Source organism: Rhizophagus irregularis, chromosome 1 (genome assembly GCF_026210795.1).
Source record: "Rhizophagus irregularis chromosome 1, complete sequence".
Taxonomy (NCBI): Eukaryota; Fungi; Glomeromycota; class Glomeromycetes; order Glomerales; family Glomeraceae; genus Rhizophagus; species Rhizophagus irregularis.
In genome coordinates, this window is record NC_089429.1 from 2129551 (window position 1) to 2153606 (window position 24056).

General features: G+C 27.0%; 6 protein-coding genes across 6 annotated transcripts; 3 read left to right on the forward strand and 3 right to left on the reverse strand.

Moving 5' to 3' along the window:
• Positions 1-2618: 2618 nt before the first annotated feature.
• On the reverse strand, positions 2619-3530 carry OCT59_000407 (uncharacterized protein; the record flags this gene model as incomplete). The annotated part of the gene is made up of 1 exon (XM_025309796.2): positions 2619-3530. The coding sequence occupies one exon, from the start codon at positions 3528-3530 to the stop codon at positions 2619-2621; it is 912 nt and encodes a 303-aa protein (XP_025189269.2).
• A 6357-nt stretch (positions 3531-9887) lies between these two features.
• On the forward strand, positions 9888-12863 carry OCT59_000408 (uncharacterized protein; the record flags this gene model as incomplete). Its single annotated transcript, XM_066138816.1, has 6 exons — positions 9888-10266; positions 10330-10673; positions 10762-10885; positions 10957-12130; positions 12750-12777; positions 12858-12863. The coding sequence occupies 6 exons, from the start codon at positions 9888-9890 to the stop codon at positions 12861-12863; spliced, it is 2055 nt and encodes a 684-aa protein (XP_065988277.1).
• A 395-nt stretch (positions 12864-13258) lies between these two features.
• On the forward strand, positions 13259-14102 carry OCT59_000409 (uncharacterized protein; the record flags this gene model as incomplete). The annotated part of the gene is made up of 4 exons (XM_025312639.2): positions 13259-13310; positions 13389-13564; positions 13635-13708; positions 13784-14102. The coding sequence occupies 4 exons, from the start codon at positions 13259-13261 to the stop codon at positions 14100-14102; spliced, it is 621 nt and encodes a 206-aa protein (XP_025189272.2).
• Positions 14103-15753: 1651 nt separating this feature from the next.
• Positions 15754-16341, reverse strand: OCT59_000410 (uncharacterized protein; the record flags this gene model as incomplete). The annotated part of the gene is made up of 1 exon (XM_066138817.1): positions 15754-16341. One exon carries the CDS (start codon positions 16339-16341, stop codon positions 15754-15756), a length of 588 nt encoding a protein of 195 aa, XP_065988278.1.
• A 2467-nt stretch (positions 16342-18808) lies between these two features.
• OCT59_000411 (uncharacterized protein) lies at positions 18809-19438 on the reverse strand (the record flags this gene model as incomplete). The annotated part of the gene is made up of 1 exon (XM_025331340.2): positions 18809-19438. One exon carries the CDS (start codon positions 19436-19438, stop codon positions 18809-18811), a length of 630 nt encoding a protein of 209 aa, XP_025189273.2.
• A 1198-nt stretch (positions 19439-20636) lies between these two features.
• OCT59_000412 (uncharacterized protein) lies at positions 20637-22411 on the forward strand. The gene has a single exon (XM_025312642.2). It carries the CDS (start codon positions 20704-20706, stop codon positions 22162-22164), a length of 1461 nt encoding a protein of 486 aa, XP_025189276.2. The 5' UTR covers positions 20637-20703; the 3' UTR covers positions 22165-22411.
• Positions 22412-24056: the final 1645 nt, after the last annotated feature.

The following is a 24056-nucleotide window of genomic DNA, read 5'->3' on the forward strand; positions in this document are numbered from 1 at the left end:
TTTTCTTATAAAGTCTGCACTTAATATATCAACATCTCTATATCCCATACTCATTAATCTTAATAATTCTCCACCGGAAACTTCAATTTCTAAAACTTTGATTAGATTTTTTAACTGTTCTAACCTTTTCTCTATTTCTGTTTCATCATCCAATTCATTCTCATCTTTTACATTTTCTGGTCCTTTTTCATAACAATTTTTACATATCTTTTCTATAAATTCTTTATTGTATTCTACCGCTTCTATTGCTTCTTTCTTTAATATTATTTTATTGCACATTGGGCATTCTATCGTATACATATAATGCCATATTCTTAACTCTTCTTCTATTCTTTCGTCATCTAATTCTTCAATAGTTTTGTAAAAACTCATAAATTCTTTAGTCTTCATTATTTCATATTCCACTCTGAAATTTATTATTCGCCTTATCTCTTCAGTATCAATTTCATAACCATTTTCTAACCAATAATTTCTATATATTCTCTCTATATGTTCATCTCCTTCATTCGAACTTGATTCTCCCAAATCATCTGAATTTTCCAGTTCTCCTACATCACTTTGTTCTTCAACAAAACCTTTTGCTTCTACAATTTTCTTTATTATCTTATCTGTTATGTCATCATCTATCCATGGTTTCGGGTATTTATTTCCATCCCACCATTGATATGTTATACTTTTCTGAAACTTTCTGACTTTCTCTCTATTCTCTTCTTCTACTATATTTTCTTCTAAATGCAATATTTCCTTGAAATATCTCATTGTGCTATATCCTTTGTTTTTAATGGTTATTGGTTCTGTTTTTTCTAACCATTCCTCAAATTTTGCGAATCTCATATCTAATTCATCATCTTCTATAATATATCTATATGTTAACAATTCCCTATTTCCTAATAAATTCTCTTCTGTTTGTTCCTCTAATATAAGTTCATTATCTTCATTCAGTATGTAATGTTCACATATTACTTTTATTACTGATATAATTCCTATTTTTCTGTAGTCCGGTTTATTTCTATACCTTATTGATCTTACGACTACATCCAACAGTTTTTCTCCTTCTTTTCTCATTCTCTCAAATTCTTTATTTCTTTTCTTTTTACTAGATGGATAATTTTCTTCCCCATCCTTTCTTGTTAGTATTATGTATTCCATTAATTTCATATACGTATTTCTGTTATAACTCATTGCTTCTAATATTACTTTTTGAAAAATTTTCCAAAATCTTTTAAACCAATCTTCTATCTTTATTTCATCAATACTATAACATTTCAGGCATGAAGGATCTACTTGATATTCCTTCCTCGATTCATTATGTTTTTCTATTTCGTGTCTATTTTTGATCTCTTCTAATTCATCGTATATTTCAGACATCTTGATTTATTTTATTTACCTATTTACTTGCAAAATGATTTCATTTCATATTTCCCGTCTATTTATATTTTTATTCATATAGTATTTATTCGTTTATCATTTCAATCTTTATTTCTTTTATATTTTCATGTTTACAACTTTCTACTACATTTCTTTATTATATTTTATATCACATAGTATTCTATTACTTATAACTTGATATTCTTCCAACTTCATTAATTCCTAATTAGTTTAACGTCTTTCTGGACAACTATTTGTCTCTAAATTCTTATTATTTACATTTTTCCTGTATTTCCATCTTAACCGCTTGATTTCTTCACGCTTATTATTCTTCTTATGATATTCTTTTATTCCACCCATTATCTTCTAACGTCTTTTTGTATATTTATTTCATCCTTTAATATTCATCTTATTCTTCAATTCCTATATTCTGTCTGTTCATAAATTTTCTGATTATTCCTGTATGCGGCTATTTTACATTCTCCCATTCGCAATATATTCATATTTTTGTGTTCACATCTTTCTTCATATTCATTAAGGTATCCCATTCCTTTTCGAAAGTATTCTTTACATAACGTTTCTATTTTATTTCTTAAACTTTCTTCGCTTTCTTCCCTAACTTCAAAATAATTAATTTCTTGTAATGTTACATTCTCTATTTTTTTTTTTTTTTTTTTTGCAATATTTACATTTTACTTCGCTGTCTATTCTAATAAAACCTTTTTCGTTTATATTTTCAAATATCATTGTTTTCATTTCCTGTATTTTACTCAGAATTTCTCATTTATTATTATTTTATTTTGTCATTATCCATTTCCTTCTACTTTTATAATAATTGATTACTTAGCTTCTATTGTCACTCGAATATCTATCAATTATTCTAAATTTTAAATTCAACCATTTGATCTCATTTTTATCCCAATCTGTAATACACATTCCTTCATTTTCAAACCATTATAACGCATTTCCTAACAAATGTGTCTTTGCAATCTTAAATATTCTTCTATCGTCTTTAATTCCTATCTTTGACAGATATTTTTCTACTTGATTTGTCCATTCTTTTGGATTTTCTCCTATTACACCATAAAATATTGGTATTTCCATTTTAATCTTTTGTATTACTTCTTAAAATATATATACTTCACATTCTTTTCACGGTACAAATTTTGCCCTTTTTATAACTTTATTTTAAACATTTCAAGGTTCTCAGACTTTAATCTCTATATTTTGACCTTTCATTCCTCTATTTCTTATCCTCTTATAAGATCTTCCGCTATTTCTGTTATTTCTTTCTTAGTACAACTATCTACTGATGTAATATCACAATTACTTTCGAATACTCTTTTCTTTCCTATCTTATTAACTAATAAACAAACTTTTTCTGCTTTTTCCATCATTCTTTTTAATCCTTTTCTTGTTCTTACTACATCTGTTTCCAACATTTCCTTATATATCTTTTCTCGTTCCTCTTTATCTGTTCTCCTTTTTCTATTTTTCCCTTTTCGCCTATTAATTTCTTGTTCTAATCTTTCTTCAAACCTTTTTCCTAGATAATAATGTATTTCCAATAACATCTGATTATTCCTTCTCATTTTATGACATAATTGTAATAACGATAGTCCTCCATTCTCCTTTTCTAACATTTCTTCGTCAATATCTTCCTTCTTATGTTTTAATCTAATCATTAAAACTTGGTAATTTTCTGATCTAACTATTTCTTCATTTTCTTCACTATCATCAGTTCCATTTTTCTCACTACTATTATCTTCTTCCTTTTCTCTAACCTTATCATTCTTGTCATCTATTTCCATTAATTCTGATCTTTCTTCATCAGCTATTCCATCATTATTTATTTCATCTACTACTATATTATCATTATCATTCTCATCATTACTTTTGTTATTCTCATCTTTTTCTATATTAAATTCTGACTCATCATTAACATTCCTATTTCCTGAACTATTATCACTTTCTTCTATCATATCTTCATCAAGTTCAATTTTTTCTTCGTTAAATATTCTTTCAGTAACTATCTCGCATGTGACAATCCAATTCTTTAGTCTCATGTCATTTTCATCATAAAATTCCACTTCAATACAATCATTTAGTTTTTCTTCAACTTTTCTCAATTCTCCTTTTGATATTTTAACTTTTAATTTCATGATTTATTATTTCTTATTTATTTATTATTTTATTAGTCAGTCGTCCCTGCCCAGGGGCAACTATATATATACTCCTAATTTGATATTTTCCTATTATTCTATTGGTTATTCATTCTTATTGTTCCATCAACCGTTCTCAGTATTTCATTAAATTCTTTATTTCTTTTATAATTCTTTATTTCTCAACTTCAATCTCCTTTTCTCTAATTATTTCTTTCGTTCTTTAATTCCTTTCTACTTTCTTTCTTAACTTTTCTCTTACTGTGCCCTATACCATTCACATGATCTGTATCACTCACGTGACTTGTATAACATTCCAATTCTTTTACTGTGCCTTGTACTACTCACATGATCTGTATTACTCACGTGACTTGCCGCAGTATAATCTCATTTTATTCACTCACATTTGTAATCGAACTGAAGATCATAAGCCCAATTGTTCAAACACTTACCATTATACCAACAACATATAGTTGTTACATTTAAACCTTGGACTCATATTTAATTTTTATAACTCCATTCTTACAACATCAAATATTCAACAATACTATTTCTTTTTATTTCATACTTGATACAATTCTTTTATTATACTTCTCATAATCATTAACATCATTCTTTCTTTTATTATAGCTGGATAGCCACGGATTTTTAAGCGATCAACTTACTAAAATTTCTGTTGACTAACGCCCCTGGTGACACAACTATTTTTATTCTCTTACTTGACCAGCAAGTTTCTTCAAAAATAAATTAATATGAGGGTTTAACACCGCTTTACCCACAACGTACAATAATAATAATGGGGGTTTTACAGCTTTACCCGCAACTTAAAATAACAACAATGGAGGGTTTATTACAGTTTAACCCACAACTTGCAATCTAGAGGGTTTATTACAGATTTACCCACAACTTACATCTTATAATCTCATAGTGTTTTTCAAGGTTCTCACTTAACCCTTGGGTTTATAGTTTACCCGTAACTTTTTGCATTATTAACTTTTATTAGATTTACTTTCTTACCGTGAAATCTCAATACGGTCTTATTTTCTTTTATAGTCGATTATCGTGACTAACTTAACTCCAATAATTCTTATAGAATTATCTCCTTTTATTTCCAATAACCTATACTAGGCTTATCTCTACCTTCATATCGAAGTATGATAGTTTCTAGGTTTGTCATTAACAACTTTTCATTTCTTATTTATCAGGCTTATACATCGTCTAGTGTATTTCTTTCATTTCATGTTAGTCCTTTTTCATACTAACATACACTTCTTGTTAGTCCTTTTTCATACTAACATATACTTCTTTCAACTTCTTATAATAAACTTCATAATTTCCTGATAAATCTCCTAATCACAAGCAATACACGCTTTGATTATCCTTCATTACTTGTACTTCTTTTATTTCTCATTGTACACTTAATAATTTTTTCTTTTTATACTCAAGTCCAGATCCTCCAGGAATACCATACAGGTACCTAACTATATGAAGATAGTCAGAATGATCATATTTCATTTCTTTTAATCTTTATTGATCATTTCCTTTCTCGAGAGCATTGCACCAAATTGTCACCCACGTCTGCCACCCGTGGATAAACACATCTTTCTCATTTAACTTATTTCTCGTTACTTTGCTTGGTTTAGATTTTATTTTTCTTTTAACTTCTCGCTTTCTTTCTCATATATCCGTAGTATTTATTCTCAATACTACCACTCATTCATAATATTCTCACAATATTATGTTGCCTGTAATATTTATTCTTTCAAATATTACCATCTTATTTCTTATAAACTGCGAGAGTTCTCCTAACTTCTTATATTTCATACAATAAAACGAGAATAACTCCTTTTACTTTTACTTTTCTGGACTTAATAATAATATTAATTAATTCTCAAGCGTACAATGAGCATATTCAAGATAACTTTTAATAATTAATATTTAATTTATTAAATTTGAGTCAAAACTGACTGCGAAATTCCTAACGAATCCCACCTATATTTATACATTTTTAAGAAAACTATTTCTACCACTTCTAACTTTTCTACTAATAAAAATTTAAGAACAATAAGAAAATAAAGATATATTATCATATGACTATCTTGTGACTAAACTAAACTAAACTATAAATATTATTTTATCGGTTAATTATTTATCCTTGTTCCATTCGGTCTTTTATTCATCCGCTCACGTGATCATCCTGATTTCTCGGGTTACAGCGTATGCAAATGATTAGAAATTGACAGAGAAGTTGGCAAATTTTTTTCTGTCTTTAAGTGGGCTGAAAATATGTTATAAAGGCCTTCATTTTCTTTTGTTCCTTTCGCTTCCCTTCGTTTTTTTCATTCCTTTTCACTCCTTCATTTTTTTCGTTCCTTTTTATCCCCTTCGTTTTTTTCATCCCTTTTTCACCTCTCTTTTGCTTCTTTCATTTTTTTTACTCCACCTTTGTTTCTTTCATTACTTTTTATTCCTCTTCATTTATTTTGTTCTTCCCTTCACTTCTTTTGTTGATCTTCATTCATTATTTTTTTCATTATATTTTGTTTCTTACTCTTCTTTTTGTTATTGCACATTCTCTTCGTTTTATTTTCATTATTTCTGTTATTTCCATAAATAAATAAATAAATAAAAATTGTTAATATTTATATTTTTAATCAATAAAACGTATCTTTAATTAATAAATTATTATTATTATCATTATAAACGTGTAAGTATTTAGTTTGCAAATAAAAATTTCATTACATTTTAAAAGTTACTTTAAAAAAAATTTTTGATATTTTGATTACAAATGATGTAATACATATTATTCTAACAAAGAGTTCGTCTGCTTCATCACGTAATGACGTAATACTTCCTTGTTTAATACTGCAAAATGCTAACTTGTGTCATTAATAAACATTTATTAACGATACTGCGCCACAATAAATAGATTCGATTTTTATTCGATAATCGATTTAAAATCGATTCTTGTCGATTTTCGATAGATACGATTTTAATCGAATCTTTTCCAATCCCTAGCTCAATGTCCAAAGCAAAAGAAAAATTTAATTGGCAGGGAAACAGAATTATGACAATTTTTAATGATGGCAAAATAATTTTCTTTGTAAGTTCTTCATATTTTAGTTTAGTATTTTCAAAATTATGTTTGGTTTTAATGTCAAATGCAGTAAGACATTAATATTTTGCGAAGTGTTTTAAAAAATCATAATATATTATTAACTTTATTAATTTTTAAAATAAAATTTTAATTTTTAAAAACTTTACATGTTAATTAAAAATGTTTTATTGATAGATATATTTTTACATAAATTACTGTGTTCTGAGACTTATCAAAATTACATATATTTCTTGTGATTACAAATTTAACATAACAAAATCTCAACTAGCCAAATAAATCTTTGAATTAACACAAGGATTTTGAGGTAAAGAATTTTTCCAATAAATTATATTATTTTTAGTAGATTTCTCAAATAATTTTTTTTTAATACTGTATTCAAAACTAATAAAATTTTAAACTTTATAATATTAAATCTAATTTTTGTAATTATTTATTTATAGATATCAAGAAATTAACGCAATATTTTAATAATTTAATTATTTTCTATTATTTATTGCGTTAATTATATCGAAAATTTTGCATAGTATGAGTAAAAATTGTAAATTCATCTATAAAGGCTACGTATAAATATTTTGTTTAATAAACGCGTATTTTTACGTATAAATTTTTCAAATATATATTTACATAATTAAATTTTATTGGCTAAAAAATTTTTGATCTTATAAATAAAAATCCGGCCATATGAAGCAATTTTCAGATATCGAGCTAAATAAGGCACATATTAATCGTGGGTATCGGGACATTTCGCCGAAAAATAATCTCTGGCCTGAATTATTTATAATTCTGCATAATGTTGGCCCTATTTTTCAGCGAAACGTCCTTTCGGCGAAATGGCTTTCAGAGAAATGTACCGTAACCTTAATCGGTTATGGTACATTCGTTGAGAAAGTTGATTCATCATGATGATCGCAATCTGACCTTTACCCTCAATTTTCATTAAAAGAACTAAAATTCAAAATTAAACATAAAAAAAATAAATATATAAGTTATTATAAATATATTTAATGTTTAGATTAATAATTTTCAAAATATACAAATAAAAATTATTAATCCAAATACTTTAATGTAGTTAAATTTATCTAAATTTTAATGATTTTCGAGGATTTTTGAGTCAATTTTAACTTAATTTACTGAAAAAATAACTGATTAAAATAGCAACAAATTTTTTAATAAATTAATTATGGATATTCTTTTATGTTTATAATTTTTTATTATAGATATACAGGCAGATTGTTGATTTCTGAGTACAATATTAAAATCTTTATGAATTTTTCATTTCTTAAATTTTTAATTATTTTTTTTTTCAAATTAAAAAATTGATTGAGAGACAACTAAGTAAGACAAAAAGGCTGAGATTTAATAAACACAATGTTTACACATTTAACAACTAACTTGCAAAATTTGAAAAAATTCTAATCACTGGTTTTTTATTTTTTGCTCCTTTTGTAATTCCGATTACTTTTTTCGCGAACTGTACATCCCAAACGAAGCCAACTTACCAAGAGTTAAGAAAAACAAAGGAGAGCCAAATGAAATAACCACACTAAGATTAACAAAAATAAAAAAGACAATTTTTAAGTCCAGTTCAGTTATTTCTAAAAAAAGAGAGAACGTTAGAGACATTCCCGAATTAAAAAAAGATGAACAAATAAAACAAAACACCAACTCGTTTTACAATTCAAAATCCTCTGGGCCAAAGTCCAAGTTGTTCCTAAAAAAAAAAAAAAGGGAATGTTAGTAACATTCCAAAACCAAAAAAAGAAATGAAACTTCACGAAAAAATCAACCCATCCATCACCTTGCAATGTCAAAGTCCATTTCGAAGTTCAAGACCGTTCCTAGAAAAAAGAAAGAGAGAGGACATTAGTAACATTCCCGAACCAAAAAAAAAGAGAAGAAATCCACGAAAAAATCAACCCACCCACTCACCTTACAATAATGTCAAAGTCCAGGTCAAAGTTCAAGGCCGTTCCTAAAAAAAGAAAGAGAGAGAGACGTTAATAACGTTCCCAACCAAAAAAAACCCACAAAAAAAATACACCCACCCACTCACCTTGTAATGTCAAAATCCAGGTCAAAGTCCAAGACCGTTCCTAAAAAAAAGAAAGGGAGAGAAGTTGATAACGTTCCTAAACCAGAAAAAGAAATGAAAATCACGAAAAAAAAAACTCACCTTGCAATGTCAAAGTCTAGGTCCAAGGCCATTCCTAAAAAAAAGAAAGAAAGGGAACGTTAGTAATGTTCCCAAACCAGAAAAACAAAGGAACGCGTTGCCGGCGTTGGTATGGTATTGTAAAATAAATGATTACGTAATACTATGAATTAATATTACATGATGTGGTGTTCGAGTTCGTTTTATAATTTTCGATTTGAAATCAATTTTATTAACCTTTATCGAGATAAAAAATAAAATCCTTTGATAATTATTATTAATCAATTTTACCATTGAAAAAAATTTTTTATGGATTATAACAACTCCCCTGCTCTTACAAGCGAACCGCCATAAAATGAGAAATTCTTAGATAATTACTGATTTAATTATTAATTAATAATCAAAAAATTTTAACAAATAATTAATATAATTGTTTTTAATCATAAAAAAATTAAACTTTTATAGTTTGCTAAAATTGACTATCATCAAAAAAATAATTTACCTTTAATACTGATTTAAAATCACCATCCAACATTTTTTGCAAAGAAAATGTCAGGCGGGTGGTTGTAACTCGTAAGGCAAGTATTGAAATGTAGTTCTTGGCCGATATCCTTTTTAGGATGCCTGATCCCCATGGTAATTTCGGTGTGTTTTTTCTTTTTTTTTTGTATGATGTAAGATTTTTATATTATAGTTTAAGATAATTAAATAATTTAAAATAAATATTAAAAAGGAAAATCGTTTTTTTAAAAAGCATATTTTCATTTGAGATTTCCTCATATATATGTACAACAAAAAAATAAATGTTGATCATTACTCAATTAATTTATAAAAAAGATTTTTTTTAGGCGAAATATTAAGTACAGCCATGCATATTTATTCATGTGTTACAAAATAAAAAAGCTCAATTAACCTTTTATGATAAAAAAAATTTTTTTTTTTATGCAATAGGAAATATTACGTACAGCCATGCATGTTTGCACATGTGTTTCAAAATAAAAATAAAAAAAAAAGTATATAAATAAATGGACGAGGTAAAAAAATAATTTATTGGATATAAATTTATATATTTATAAGCGATTACCAGATGGATGACATTTCAGTAAAAATTAACGATGATGCTAACAAAATCGAAATCGAAGTTGATAAAATTGATGTTGATAAAATAGATTTTGATGAAATCGAAGTTGATAAAAATGATGTTCATAAAAATAATGATGAAATATTTACCTTCGATAATAAACTACATAATGGTAACCCTATTACTAGGATAGAAATATCAACAAATGAAGACTACCTTATTACTTATAGTAAAGAAGATGGTTCAATTGTCGGTTGGAATGTTGAAGATATAGATAAGGTTCAACTTAAATTTGATCAAACTGTTAAAATTAATGAAAGTATCTATAGTTTATGTGTTTCTGATGAGAAATTTATTTTTAATAATAAAAATGGTACTCATAATGGTAAGTAATATTATGTAATTATAAACTTATGATAATTGATATTTATTTTAATATTTTTTTTAGTACTCGATATGAATAATAAAGACAAAAGAATTGCATTAAGTTTTGATGTAGTTAATCCAAACTATTGTACCTTTAATTTAAAAGGTGAATTTATTATATATAATAATAAGTTTTACGAACATAGTACATTTGGAAAACATAAAATTATTTGGATTTATTCCACACAAACTAAAAATAACAAATGGGAATGTAAGAGATTTTACAGGATACCTGTAGATTATGAATTAATTAGTATATCAAAATATGATAAAGTTTACCTGTTTTCAAATTATTACATTTATGAATGGGATATTAATACTGAGAAAAGTGTAAAAATATTTGGTAATAATAAGGATAAGAATAAGGTAATGAATACAATAAAATTATTTTCCGACCAATCAAATGTTAAATTACAATTAAATATATTAAATACTATTTATTATTTTTTTTTAGTTTAAAACAAAAAATATAGGAATATTCAGTAATGAAAAGTTTATCTTTCTAAAAATCAATTATAAAATCATTGTTTATTCAAATGAATTGGGAATTCCTATTGCTTCGTTGGATATAAATAATGGTAACATTTTTAAAAAAATTTATTTATACTTTAATTATTAATCATATTAAATCATTAATTTTTTTATTTAGATATTCAACTATATAAATTTATGAATCATACTGGTTCATTTCTTTTACCTTCTTTATTCTATTATACACCAGATAAAGAAATCAAATATTGCTGGAATAGTAAATACAAAAATATGTTTAATCAAACTTTATTTGATGAACCAATTGATAAACAAACAGGGTTTGTATTTGGAATTCAAAATAGGCATGTTTGGAAATCTAAACTTGATGAAAAGATGTCAAAACTGAACTTACCATCCAAAAATTCTGATGAATTAAATAAAGAAAATAATAAAATTATTGAATGTGATGATGATGATAAATACTTAAATGTTCCTTCATTTAATCTATATATGGATGCTGTGTCTACATTATTGCAAAAAATCACAACAAATGGAGAATCAGCTGAATATAAAATTTTCAATGAATTAACTGAATCAACTGAGCATTTAATTAAATGGAATATACGTATTGGTGATAGTAAAATTAACCTGGAAGTTTTCAAAAAAGGAAAATTAATTAACATGAGAATTGAGAATTTTCATTATCCTTATAAAGCTCATATTAATGATAATATCAGCAATTTTCATTATTTAATTGCAAGTTCATTATTTAATAACAATGATATTGTTATATTGACAACATTTGGTATTCTTTTTTATACTTTTAATGAAAATAACAATTCTATTTCTTTAAACTATTTTTATTTTATAAAATTCAATAATGTTGACTTTTTAATTTATAATATTAGAGGAAAATATATGGAAATGCTTCAACATTTCAAAAGAATACTTTCAAAATCTACCTTATCATTACCAAATAATGATAGTTTTAGATTAAATGGATGGGTTTCACATGTAATGAATAATAAGTCAATTCTTTTGAAATATGGAATCAATTTATTAACATTTGCAATTAAAGAACATAAGTTAGAATTAATTGATAATATTTATAAAAAATGTATGACTTATTTTAAAGATGATTTAATGAACAATAAGTCATTTTTAAGCATTATCATTTCTGCAATGCCATTACTAAATGAATATTATCCAGAATATATTCTAAAATATTCATTAGAAACGAATATGATCATAGACTCTTCTTTTTATAGTATAAAGCATCAAAATAGAAATTTACATCTTTATTCTTTTTCTCAAGCTCCTCAAATAGCTAATTTATCTCAATCTCTTTTATGGTCAAAATACCATCATAAATTTTATTGGACAATTTATGGTAGTGAACTATTATTGATGAAATTTATAACATTAATTATATACTTTATTCAAGTTTTAATAATACTTTTAACTTTACCCCTTTATTTGGCTACATTTTATATTTTATCAGAATACAATTTTATTAATAATGTTTACACTTCAGATGCATTTTCTCATGTTTATTTCTTTGCTGAACAAATTATTTTTTATATTTTTAAAAAAAACATGACAACAACACCAATAATTACTTTTATTATTCCTTATATTAATTTTGTTAATTATTCAAAAGATTATAATTGGTTTTTAGAATTAATTAGACCTCAACCTAGTCCATTTACTCAAACAATAAATAGAAATATCTATAAAACATGGAATGGAGAAGCACTAGTTAATTTTAAATGGAATGCTTATGGAAAATATTATTATGCAATGATTTGGATTTTATTTATGGTTTTACTTGGATGCTTTACTGCTGCTGCAACAATTTCTCAGCAATATATCAGTGAAGAAGTTAGACAACAACTTTTTATTGTTTCAATTATACTTGGATTTATTCATCTGATTTTTGAAATTCGTCAATTTTTTTATAATATTATTAAGTGGTTCTATAATTTTTGGAATATCTTTGGTAAATATAAATGTTTAATTTAATTATTTTTATAATATTTTAAGAGAATGAAATTAATTAATATTTTAATAATATTTCAGATATAATTGCTTATGTACTTTCAATTTACACTTCTATTTATTGGCTTCAAACAAATGATAAGAACAATAATTATCTAATTCAATTGCTTTCTTTTTCATGCTTATTTTTGGATATAAAGTTTTTGTTATTTTTTAGAGCATTTGATTATTTTGGTGTATATTTTGCAATTATTATTAGTGTTGGTAAAAAGATTTTTTCTTTTTTAGTAGTCTTATTCATTATTATAATAAGTTTTGCACACGCATTTTATATTTTATTATTACCAAGATCAGAATTTTCACTTGAACATAATACAAATAATGACGATCCAAATAATCCTTGGAATTTAGCTTCTAGTTATAGTGATGGAAATATAAACTTTAAACCATTGATGATACAAATTCCTGATAAAAATACAAACATGTTTATAGATATCAGAACTTCTCTTTTCGCTATATATTTATTTTTAATAGGTATATTTAAATTTTTATAATTATATAAATATACATAAATGTTTTTCTAATAATTTTAAGCAATTCTTTTATCAATAGGTGATTCAAGTGCATTATCCAATTGGCAATATGCAGATAATCCATCAATGGCAATATTGATTGTTTTATTTTCCCTCTTAATTGTTGTATATCTTATGAATTTGTTAATTGGGTTACTCAATAATGCAATTGAAGAAGATAATAATAGAGTATCATACTTGTTACAGAAGGCAGAGGTAAATAATACTAATATTAATCATTCCATCTCAGTAAATATACTAATATATCTCAATTTTTATTTTTTAGATTTTGGCAGAGATTGAGTTATTTTACCTATTACCACATCAGAGACGTTGGAATACATGGTTTCCTGAAGTAATGTATGTAATTTTACTTTTTTTTTAAAAAAAATCTAATGTTGTGATTTTATTAATTATTTAAATTTATTTTTCAAGACATTATTATGCTGATGCTGATAAGGCTCGAATGGAAATTAAAAGATTGATTGAAAAGAATGAATGGGATACTAAGGAATTCACAGATTTGCGAAAAAATTTATTAAAAGTGCTTGAAATTAAACATAAACATATTGACAATGAGGTAATATTGAAGAAATTAGAAAAATTAGAAGATTTAGAAAAAACTTATGATAAGAGATTCGAAAAGTTAGAGAAGTTAGAAAAATTAGAGAAATTAGAAAAATTAGAGAAGTTAGAAAAATTAGAGAAATTAGAAAAATTAGAGAAATTATTGGAAGAAATACATGCAAAATAGTTCAAATATTACGTCTAGTTTTATCATTGGAATTATTGATAATGTATTAAATAGTTTGTAAGGGTCGTGACATAATATCGCTCTAATAGTAGCGTCTACCCCAGTACCCCATCCAGGTAAGATATTTGGTCACGTGCACAATGATCACTTTCCTTTTTAGGCGTTATTAATTTAAATAGTTTAATATTTAAATAGTAAACTTTTTTCTCTAGTCTTTTTTTTATTTTTTCTTTTTTAACCTTTCCATTATTACATTTTTTTATATTTTTAAAATGTACCATAAATTTATAATGTTCAATTATAAAAAATTTTTTATATTATTATTTTGATTTAAAACTGGTTTTTTTGATCATCAATATGCACGTACGACAAGAAATACAACGATTATAAATGTGCTGCAGCATGCTGGCCCTCACTCAGATTGCTCACAATAATTATAAACATGCTGTGGAGTTTTTATGTCACGTTTAACTTATATTTCTACAAAAAATTTATTCATACAAAAAAACGCGTTAAGTCGTTAACCTTTTATACCAAATATTAATAAATGAGCCACCAAATATTTTTATTTAGTCCTAAATTTAATAAGAAACCAATCTATAGTTCACAACAAATAAATATCAGGAATTTTCTAATGCTTATATATATAGTATTATGGTTAAGACTGGAAATGACACCCTGAACCATAAAAAAAAAAGCATTAGAAGAATCCTGAACACACAATTTAGCTTATATAATATATAAACAATGAGACTAAAGAATCCTGCGCCTATAGAGCCTAGAGAATCATGGACATGATCATGTAAGTCCAGATGTTTGAAAACATCAGGAAATTTTTTTGGGGATAAATATCGATAATTATCACTTTATCGATAATTATCACATTTTATTGTACTAAATGAATCAATAATTAACGTATTATGATCATCATCGATAAACAACTGGAAAAATATAACAATATTTACATTAATGATATGTATTGATAATTATCTGAAAGATATTTTATGGTATTAAGTGTTAAAAATTTTATCGATGAATTTCTATAAGATATTTAACATTAATGATATTTATTGACAATAATCTTAAAAATAAATAATGATATTAAATGCATGTTTAATTTTATCAATAAATTTCTGTAGTGATAAATTATTAATCCTGCATAGATTTGCGTTATGTAACATGATATTATAATTAATTAAAATTTATTTTATTTTTATTTTTACTTTAGAAAGGTAGATACATTTGTGAGATACGAAGATACATTGAAATTTTACAAAAATCATATGCACTATTGATCTAAAACTAAATGTACAAAATCCAACCGGCGGACCCACCCTTCGTTAGAACGAACTGACTAATGGAAAACTAGTCGCCATAGCAGTGAACGAACAAAGGGAATTAGAAACAAAAGTAAAAATAGGGGGAGCACGAAGAGAAGAGAAATTAAACGCACTAGTAACCAAATCCGAACTAAAAGAAAAATCTAAAAAGTGAAACCAAGGTAAAATTATGCAAAAAATTAGATGATGTAAAATAAATCCACATGACTTTATTGTCACGTGCATGTCGATCGTCATCATACGGACATGATATTACGAACAGCGCGGAGAGAACGGGTATTTATAATCATTGAAGAATCAGATTTATTATGTCATCGGTAAGAGGTGAAACTTTTTCGCGTAATATTATTATGAACTTTCCATTCTTTAAAATATAAACATCTAAGTTTCCAAATAGTAGTATATATATCAACATGTAAGTCATGGACAAAATTCAATAATAGTCTTTTAATCTTCTTCTTCGATTTAATGGTCGCTTGAAAGGATACCAATAATTTTTGAGGGATGTAGTTGAGTAAAAATGTTAACAAAATTTGATGATGCGTAACATTGGTTTGTTGGTCACGTGTCCATGAAAAAAGTTGGCAGAAACGAATAGAATCTTGCCATATACAAGGTGGTGAATCAGCATGTTCTGTAAGGATTGCGTGTAATTTTATAGCATGATTGTCAAAGATTGGTTTCAATAAACTTAACGTTTTGCTACATTGCCATATATAATTATTAGATTCTGTCTCCTCATTACATAGGAAACATGTCGTTAGACCATTCATAATATCCAGAAATTTTCTGTTCATAATGTCTAATGTAGGAAGTTGTTGGGTAGACGCCTTCAGTTTCCAACTAGTAAATTTGGTATGTTGTTTGGATGTAGGGTGATCAAAAGAATCATATGTCATCCAGAATTTAGTAATTCCCAATTAATTAAATTGTCTAACGTGAAATCTTTGATGAGTTGTAAAGAGTTATGCGACAAATGAATTTTGAATTGTCTATATTGTAATGGTTTTGATAAAGTTTGACAAATATTTCTATTGATAGCAAACTCATTATTAAAAATTAAAGTTCCATTTTGTAATGATAGGTTAATGTCACAAATCAAATCACAATATTCTCCCTGTTTTGCTAGTGTATCTGCCTGGTCATTAAATAAATCATTAGAATGAGCTTTCACTTTTTTCAAAAGGACCTTCAATTTGAGGGAAAATATAATTTGTTTAATTGCTTGCCAAATGTGACGATTGTTGATTTTTGTAGACGTCAGTCTGAAAGTGAATTATTAAAAATAGAATGGAATGTGTCTATAGTACTTTGAGAATCTGTGAAAATTGTCACAGAACTTTAGAACGGACAAATAAGAAGGATATTAAAGATAGCAAAGGCTTCTGCCTTCGTAGTAGGGATCGGAAAAGATTTGATTAAAATCGAAACTATCGAAAATCGATAAGAATCGATTTTAAATCGAATCTCGAATAAAAATCGAATCTACTTATTGTGGCGCAGTTTCGTTAATTTGACCGTAAATTATTATTTGTTCATAATAGTTAATTTTGGCCAAATTCATAATTCCGCCCGCGAATCACGTGACGGAACACAAACTTCCTAAAAAGGAAATTTTATCTCCCAATAAAATTCAAGTTGCTATCGCACAAGGTTGTACAAATTTCCGAAAAAGGAAATTTGTTCGTCGATCACTGTATTTTGTAATCACGTGATATGTGTTTAAACACACCTATTAAAAAAAAATCGGTATTTGCGAAACGATTAATCGCGATTAATCGATTTTAGAATCGATTCTAATAATGGGAATCGATTCTAATCCCTACTTCGTAGAACTGGCCCACCTATCCAATCTTCCAAAGAACATCATTAATAATTTGTTGGGAGATGTGAGAAGCCAACCAAAACCCATATTAGGAGGTAAAGGAGGATCTGGTCTATATAATGAACCATCGGAATAAATTCTAAAGTATATTCTAAATGTAGTTTAATAGCCATTCCTATAAATTTGTTGTGAAGGTGTGTTGGTAATAACAAAGATTGTATGAGCGTTACATTACGCACGCATAACGATAAGATATCAGAAAAATTTACAATTTCGGATAATGTAATATTGCTGACTGCACGTCTTGTTAACTGATTAGAACGTAACAAATGGTCATTATATGCTAACGTACGATTAGTGATATGAGGTTTATTAAGAGCCCACGATAATTGATTTCTAGAGCTAAGAGTTTCTGCTTTGAAGCCAATATATTCATCGAATGAGCAAGTGGATTACTGATTATACACTTCGGTCTTAAATCTCCCCCCATGTAAAAGGTCATATGTAAATTGCAACCTTGACATGGCTTGAGGTAATGGATACGGGATTTGGGTGTAGAATCTGGTGGTGATGGTAATGATAAATCAACAACATAATGTTCTGCGTAGCCCAACGCTATGGAGTATGAATAATTTGTCACTGTCAATAATTTTCCATATACAATATCATTGGAAATCGAGCACCAATAAGCAAATCCATGTGTTATGCAATTAAAATTTGTCTAGGATTAAGACCAAGGTTTAACATTAAAGTACCTCAACTAATTGTGAATTTAATTAAGAGATGTTTGGATCGTGCTATAATGATAAACAAATGACAAGATATAATAATTCAAAGCGTTTATACTCGGTAAACAAACCAAATAATTTTCTATATAACTTTATTTTATAAAATAATCCAAATTCACGCTAATTTCTGTCAGTCGAACAGCTAAGGGTTGAAATGTTGTGAATGTCTAAAATTTTTTAATAGAATTCAGGGAGAATGGTATCAACGGTAGAGCGAATGTAAAATCACGTAAACTTATTAAGAATAAATTCTGTGTATTAAAGTTTTAATTGAATAAATAAAATTTCCTAATTTCTTTTTAATAAATTATTTAATTATTTCCAAGAATAAAGGAATTATTATAAAAATTCTTTCCAGTTGATTAAAAAGCTATTTTATCGAAGCATTTTATAAGATCCAATTCATAATCTTCTTCCGATAAGATTCTACTTCATTCCATAATTCATTGGTCTTGACTATTCATCCTTTTATATTATTTCATATTACAAAGGATTTCAGTTACAGATATAAATAAGTATAGTACTATAGTAGGGTTATATTGGAGCAGACCTAATGATCAATTTTTTTATGATACGGTATTTTTAATAAAATCAGTTACATACTTATGATCCTACAAAATCCATTTCATATATAGCTCTTTTTTTTTATAGTAAAACGCATTTCTTTATTAATTATAATTATAGTACAGTAGAAATACCTAACATTTTATAACTAGCCATACTATCAATACTAATACTATACTATAATAAAATTTATAAAAAAAAAGAAATGAAATACAATAAACTATCTAATCTATTTAGTTTTCTTTTTGCTATCCTTTTTTTTGTCTTTTTTCTGCACCATATTCCATTCATATTCTCACTTGCTAAAATGTGTTTCTTCCCTTCTTTTATGCCGTCCGTAAATTTAACTTCTTTTTTAGGCAGCGGGTTAAGTAACCTAGCGGAACAAGACGCATTAATTTGGTTATAGTTATTTAATTCCTCATTCGAAATCCTTTTTTGAGCCAGCAAACTCCAAACTAGTAGTCGCTTCATTACTGTTTTATACCAAGTGACCGCCATTTTTTGTTTTTCATAAAAACTTTCATCGAACAAATTTTTAGTCATTTCACATTCCTCTTTCTTGTCCGCATGTAAAGATGGAAAAAATCTGGCCACACCACAGATCCTGTCGGTCATAACATAATCCGTTACTCTCACTTCCGGTTTATAGTCCCGCCAATTCCTAATGATTTCAACAACTCCCTCCGGTTGAGTATATTCTTTAATCGATTGTGAACTTATCGGACAAGGTGCCTCGTCTAATGTTCCCGAACGGAATTTATTGATCGTTTCCACTACCGTCTCAACAGGAGGGAGTGTATTTAGTGGTGTGTCCATTTTACTTCAGCCATTAATTCGTTCATAAGATCGTCCGTGTTAATGTGAAGGTTAGGTCTTTGTGGTAAGGAGTTAGTACGCTTCGCGTTCCAATTAACGAACCGTTACGTTGAACTCGATGCCGACTATAAATGATTCAAGCCTTTTCTTTATCTTCTACTTATATTGATTTATTGATCGCTTTCTGTCTTTGCTTCTCATCTTTAAAGTTCGCCAAAAATATCAATTATTTTCCAAAACGTACAGTTTTTCCATATTCAAAAACTATAATCACCTTTACCCACGTCTTGAATGAAGCCGCATGAAGCACCTTATAGGATTTCCATCCGCAACGCTCTTTGATATCCTTGACTTTGAGCATCCAATAAACCATCTAATATGAAAATACTTTCTATTTTTTTGTTCAGGCCAATCGTTAATGGAAAACTCCATTTTTGTCAATTCCAGCTCTGACTGTTTGGTGTTTCCGTTATTTTTAATGCTAATTTAAGTTGGAAATCAAAACTTTTTATCGCCGAAATTACTTCATTCTCCATACTGAGCTGGAATATCGTAGAAAATTATGTCACGTGATACCACAGATAACTTTGCTTCATTTTCGATCATGTGGTCGGGTTTTTACTTTTACTTTTTGATTGGTCATTTTTCTGACAATCCCAAACGATGATAATTTTTTCCTTTCTTGTCCTAGTTTCTGTTTCACCGTATTCAGTTCTTTGTTTGAAGAATCTAATTCTTTTTTACGATTTTTAATTCGTTCTTCGACTTCAGTTGCCGTTTTTGTAATGTGTATGTTTTTTTGCTGCGCCTCCCGCAGCCAGCATCGAAATTTTTCGTTATCGGACCAAATTCTTTTCATATTGTTGTCATAAATTGTTAACGTTACTTCCTTACAAATCTATAACTAGTTCCACTGTTTCGCTGTTTGGTGCTGTAGAAGAACTTATATCCTGAAAAAAAAAAGTTGTTTATTACAAAAACTTAATAATAAAGTTCAAAGATTTACCTGAAGGTAACTTAAAATAGTTAGTGAGCAAATATACAAATGGTATTTATATTCGCAAATCACCACATACTCTAGCACAATGGCACTTTTGTATTAGATTATTAGATCAATACCAAATATACACAAATTACGCAATGGGTATACGTAATCTATAATACCATATAAATATTCATCCAATAATTTTTTATATGCACTTTACGTCTTTACGTCTTTTACGTTTAAAAAAAAAACGATACATTTTTTTTTAAACTAAAATAAAATGGAAAAATTAAATGTTGATTGTCTTATTCTTATTTTCAATGAATTAAAAGCAGAAATAAGAAATAAATACTTGTATTCATGTCTTTTAGTTAATAAGGAATGGTCTCATTTAGTAGTTCCTATCTTATGGGCAAATCCAGAATACCTTAATAATGATTCAAAAAAAAAATTTTGTAATACAATAGTTTCCTGTCTACCACCTTCTTTAAAACAACTTTTATTTGATAATGATATTAGGTTACCCTCGACAATTTTTTCGAAATCCCTAACATTTAATTATATCAGCTTTTTTAAATATTTACATGCTAAAGTTATAAATAATATTATAGAATTTGTATTTGAAAAAGAAATTACAAAATCTATTGATTTTTTAGAAAAAAGAAAATTTTTAGAACAAGAAATTTACAAGTTATTAATTAGTCAATGTAAAAACGTTAGATATTTGGATTGGAATACTTCTCTACCTTTACAATCATTTCCAGGAGCTCAAACATGTTTCTCTCAACTTTGTAGTATAGATGTTAATCTAAAACACGTAAATTCCAATAATCTTTATGAGTTGGCACAGATTTGCAGAGATATCAAAATGTTAAGTATTAATAATTATTCTCAAGATATCCCTGGATTAATTTCTTTAATTGATGCACAGAGAGACTTACAAGGTGTAACATTTAGTTCTCATAATATGAAAAAGAAAGGAAATTTTAAAGAACTAGGTAGAGCAATAGCAAGAAAAAGTTGTACAATTAAACATCTTACTTTATATAATTCAATTGGTGTTATTTCACATTCATTCTTAACATCGTTAATTAATCTAACCTATTTAATGGTTAGTAATAATGGTGGAATTTATGATGAAACTAAAGAAATTGTTGAATTTAAAAAATATTTAGAAAATTCAAATTTTCCAAATCTTTGTTCTCTTGAAATGGGCAATAATTTATCATGCTTTAAGGAATTGGCAATATTAATTGAAAAAACCAAAGGAGAGATTGAGGATGTTCAAGTGTTTTGTAATTTTGCTGATAATACAGGAATATTAGTTCAAGCCATTTCTAATCGTTGTCCAAATATACAGTTCTTATCTACATATATTGGCATTAACGACTTGATTTATGTTGAAACATTATTAAAGAATTGCAAAGGTTTAGTACGTTTATATCTTGATAATGCGGATGAAATTAACGATATAGGAGATAAATTACTAGGCATTTTAGCAAAATTTTCTCCAGAATCTTTAACTAATATAGGTATTAGTGGAAACTGGAAATATACAATTGATGCTTTTACAAATTTTCTTGAGAGTTATAGGGGACGAAAACTTACTAGTTTTGATATCAATGGTTATTATGGGGAACCTATGGTTGCTATTACAACAGAACATATAAATGTTATTAGAAAGTACTATAATGAAGAAATAGTAGAAAGTTCGAATATTTTGGATTCTTATTCATATTAAATTTAGATACTTTTAGTTAACTTTAAAATAAGTGTAAGATAAAGATGTGCATTTTTGAGCTTTCGAACCTATTATTTCAACGGATATAACGAAAGTTCATTACGTTAATGGGTTGAACAAGGCTGAAGAAAAATTTTGAGCAAGCCTTAAAAGATAAAGTAAAAAATGAAAGTACGATATGTTATCGGATATGTATGATTTGTATTCATAATTTTAGTATATAACTTATGTACATGATTTTTATATATATATAACTTAAAGTATATGAGTTTTTTTGATTATAAATAAACATGTTTTTTGATTATATTTTATAAAAATTATAAAAATTAAAAATGTTTTGAAAATTTAGCCAAATTAAACAAATAGAGGTGTATGGGTACGTAACGCCCTAATACTTAACTATTCCAGATGCAGATGGTTAAATTATACTGTAAATAAATTTCATTTAGCAAATTACGTTCTGTACCCTACATGAGTATAGTAAACTTTGTGTCATTTAATAAGAAGGTAATCGCTATGCTATCGGTTACGGTACATTTCCATTTCACCGAAGTCATTTCGCCGAAGGGATGTTTCACTGAAGGGACGTTTCACTGAAGGGACGTTTCACTGAAGGGACGTTTCACTGAAGGGACGTTTCACTGAAGGGACGTTTCGCCGAAGGGACGTTTTGTCGAAAGTGCATTTTATTGAATCAAATTCACCGAATCGCTCGTCCATTTTTCCAAATTCCATTTCACCGAATTCTATTTCGCCAAATGGACATTTCGCCGAAAGTGGGGAGTATTCAAAGGACATAGAATTTTTTCGGTTAGTAAAAACCTATTTGTCACGAATTATTTGTCCAAATCTGCCCCGCTTTAGAGATTAAAATTTTTATAAAAATATTCATCACGCCATGAAAATAAAAATTAAATTATTTTTTGTTTTTTTTTTCCAGGATATTATCAAGTAACTGATATTAATTGTTAGGAAATAAATAAATAACTTTATTTTTCTGAAAACATTTATTCTCGAAAAAGTGAGTAAAAAAAAGATTAATGTATTATAAATAAGGAGATAAATTTAATAAAATCATCTAATTCAAAAATTTTTCTAGAAAAGATTTCTTTATGTACAGTATATAGTATAAAAACAATAAAATAACCAAATGGAATAAATAATATTTTCGGTGAAATGTTCATTCGGCAAAATTTCCATTCGGTGAAATGCATTCGATAAAATGGCTTCGGTGAAATGGAATTCGGTGAAATGGAATTCGGTGAAATGTGGTTTCGGTGAAATGGTATTTTAGCGAAACATCCGTCCTTTCAACGAAATATCCCTTCGTTGAAATATTCCTTCGGCAAAATGGCTTCGGTGAAACGGGTTTCAGTGAAATGGATTTCGGCGAAAAGTACCGATACCATCGCGGGTTATCTCAATTACGGTACATTTCGCATCGCTATCTACTGAGATTAATAAATGTATTTTTTCTCATTATAGAGGTATATTATATGTAGGTAAAAAATTTCATAAATCATTACCCCACTAAAGATCGATTTTAATATATAAAAGGAAAAGTCCAAATCTGAGATAATAGAAATGTATTACATAATGTGTAAATCAATGCCGAATATAGAAGATCAGCATCCTAAAAAGGAAACCGCTCAGAGACAAATTTTATATATATGTCGTTTCGTACAGTTCAATACTTGTCCTGACGTCACCCGTTAGACAAGAGACATTCATATAAAGTTTTTATTTTTGTAAAAATTGTAGGATAGTGATTCTAAGCTAACTTTAATAAGTTAATTAAAAGAAAGTAATATTACAAAATAAAACAATTGTATTTTTTTTATTAATAAGAAATTATCTAATTTTTTTTCGTCAAAAATTACTAAGCTAAAAAA

Excerpts from the sequence above, each read along its gene's own strand:
- OCT59_000412 (XM_025312642.2), top strand. The coding sequence starts at position 20,704 with ATGGAAAAATTAAATGTTGATTGTCTTATTCTTATTTTCAATGAATTA.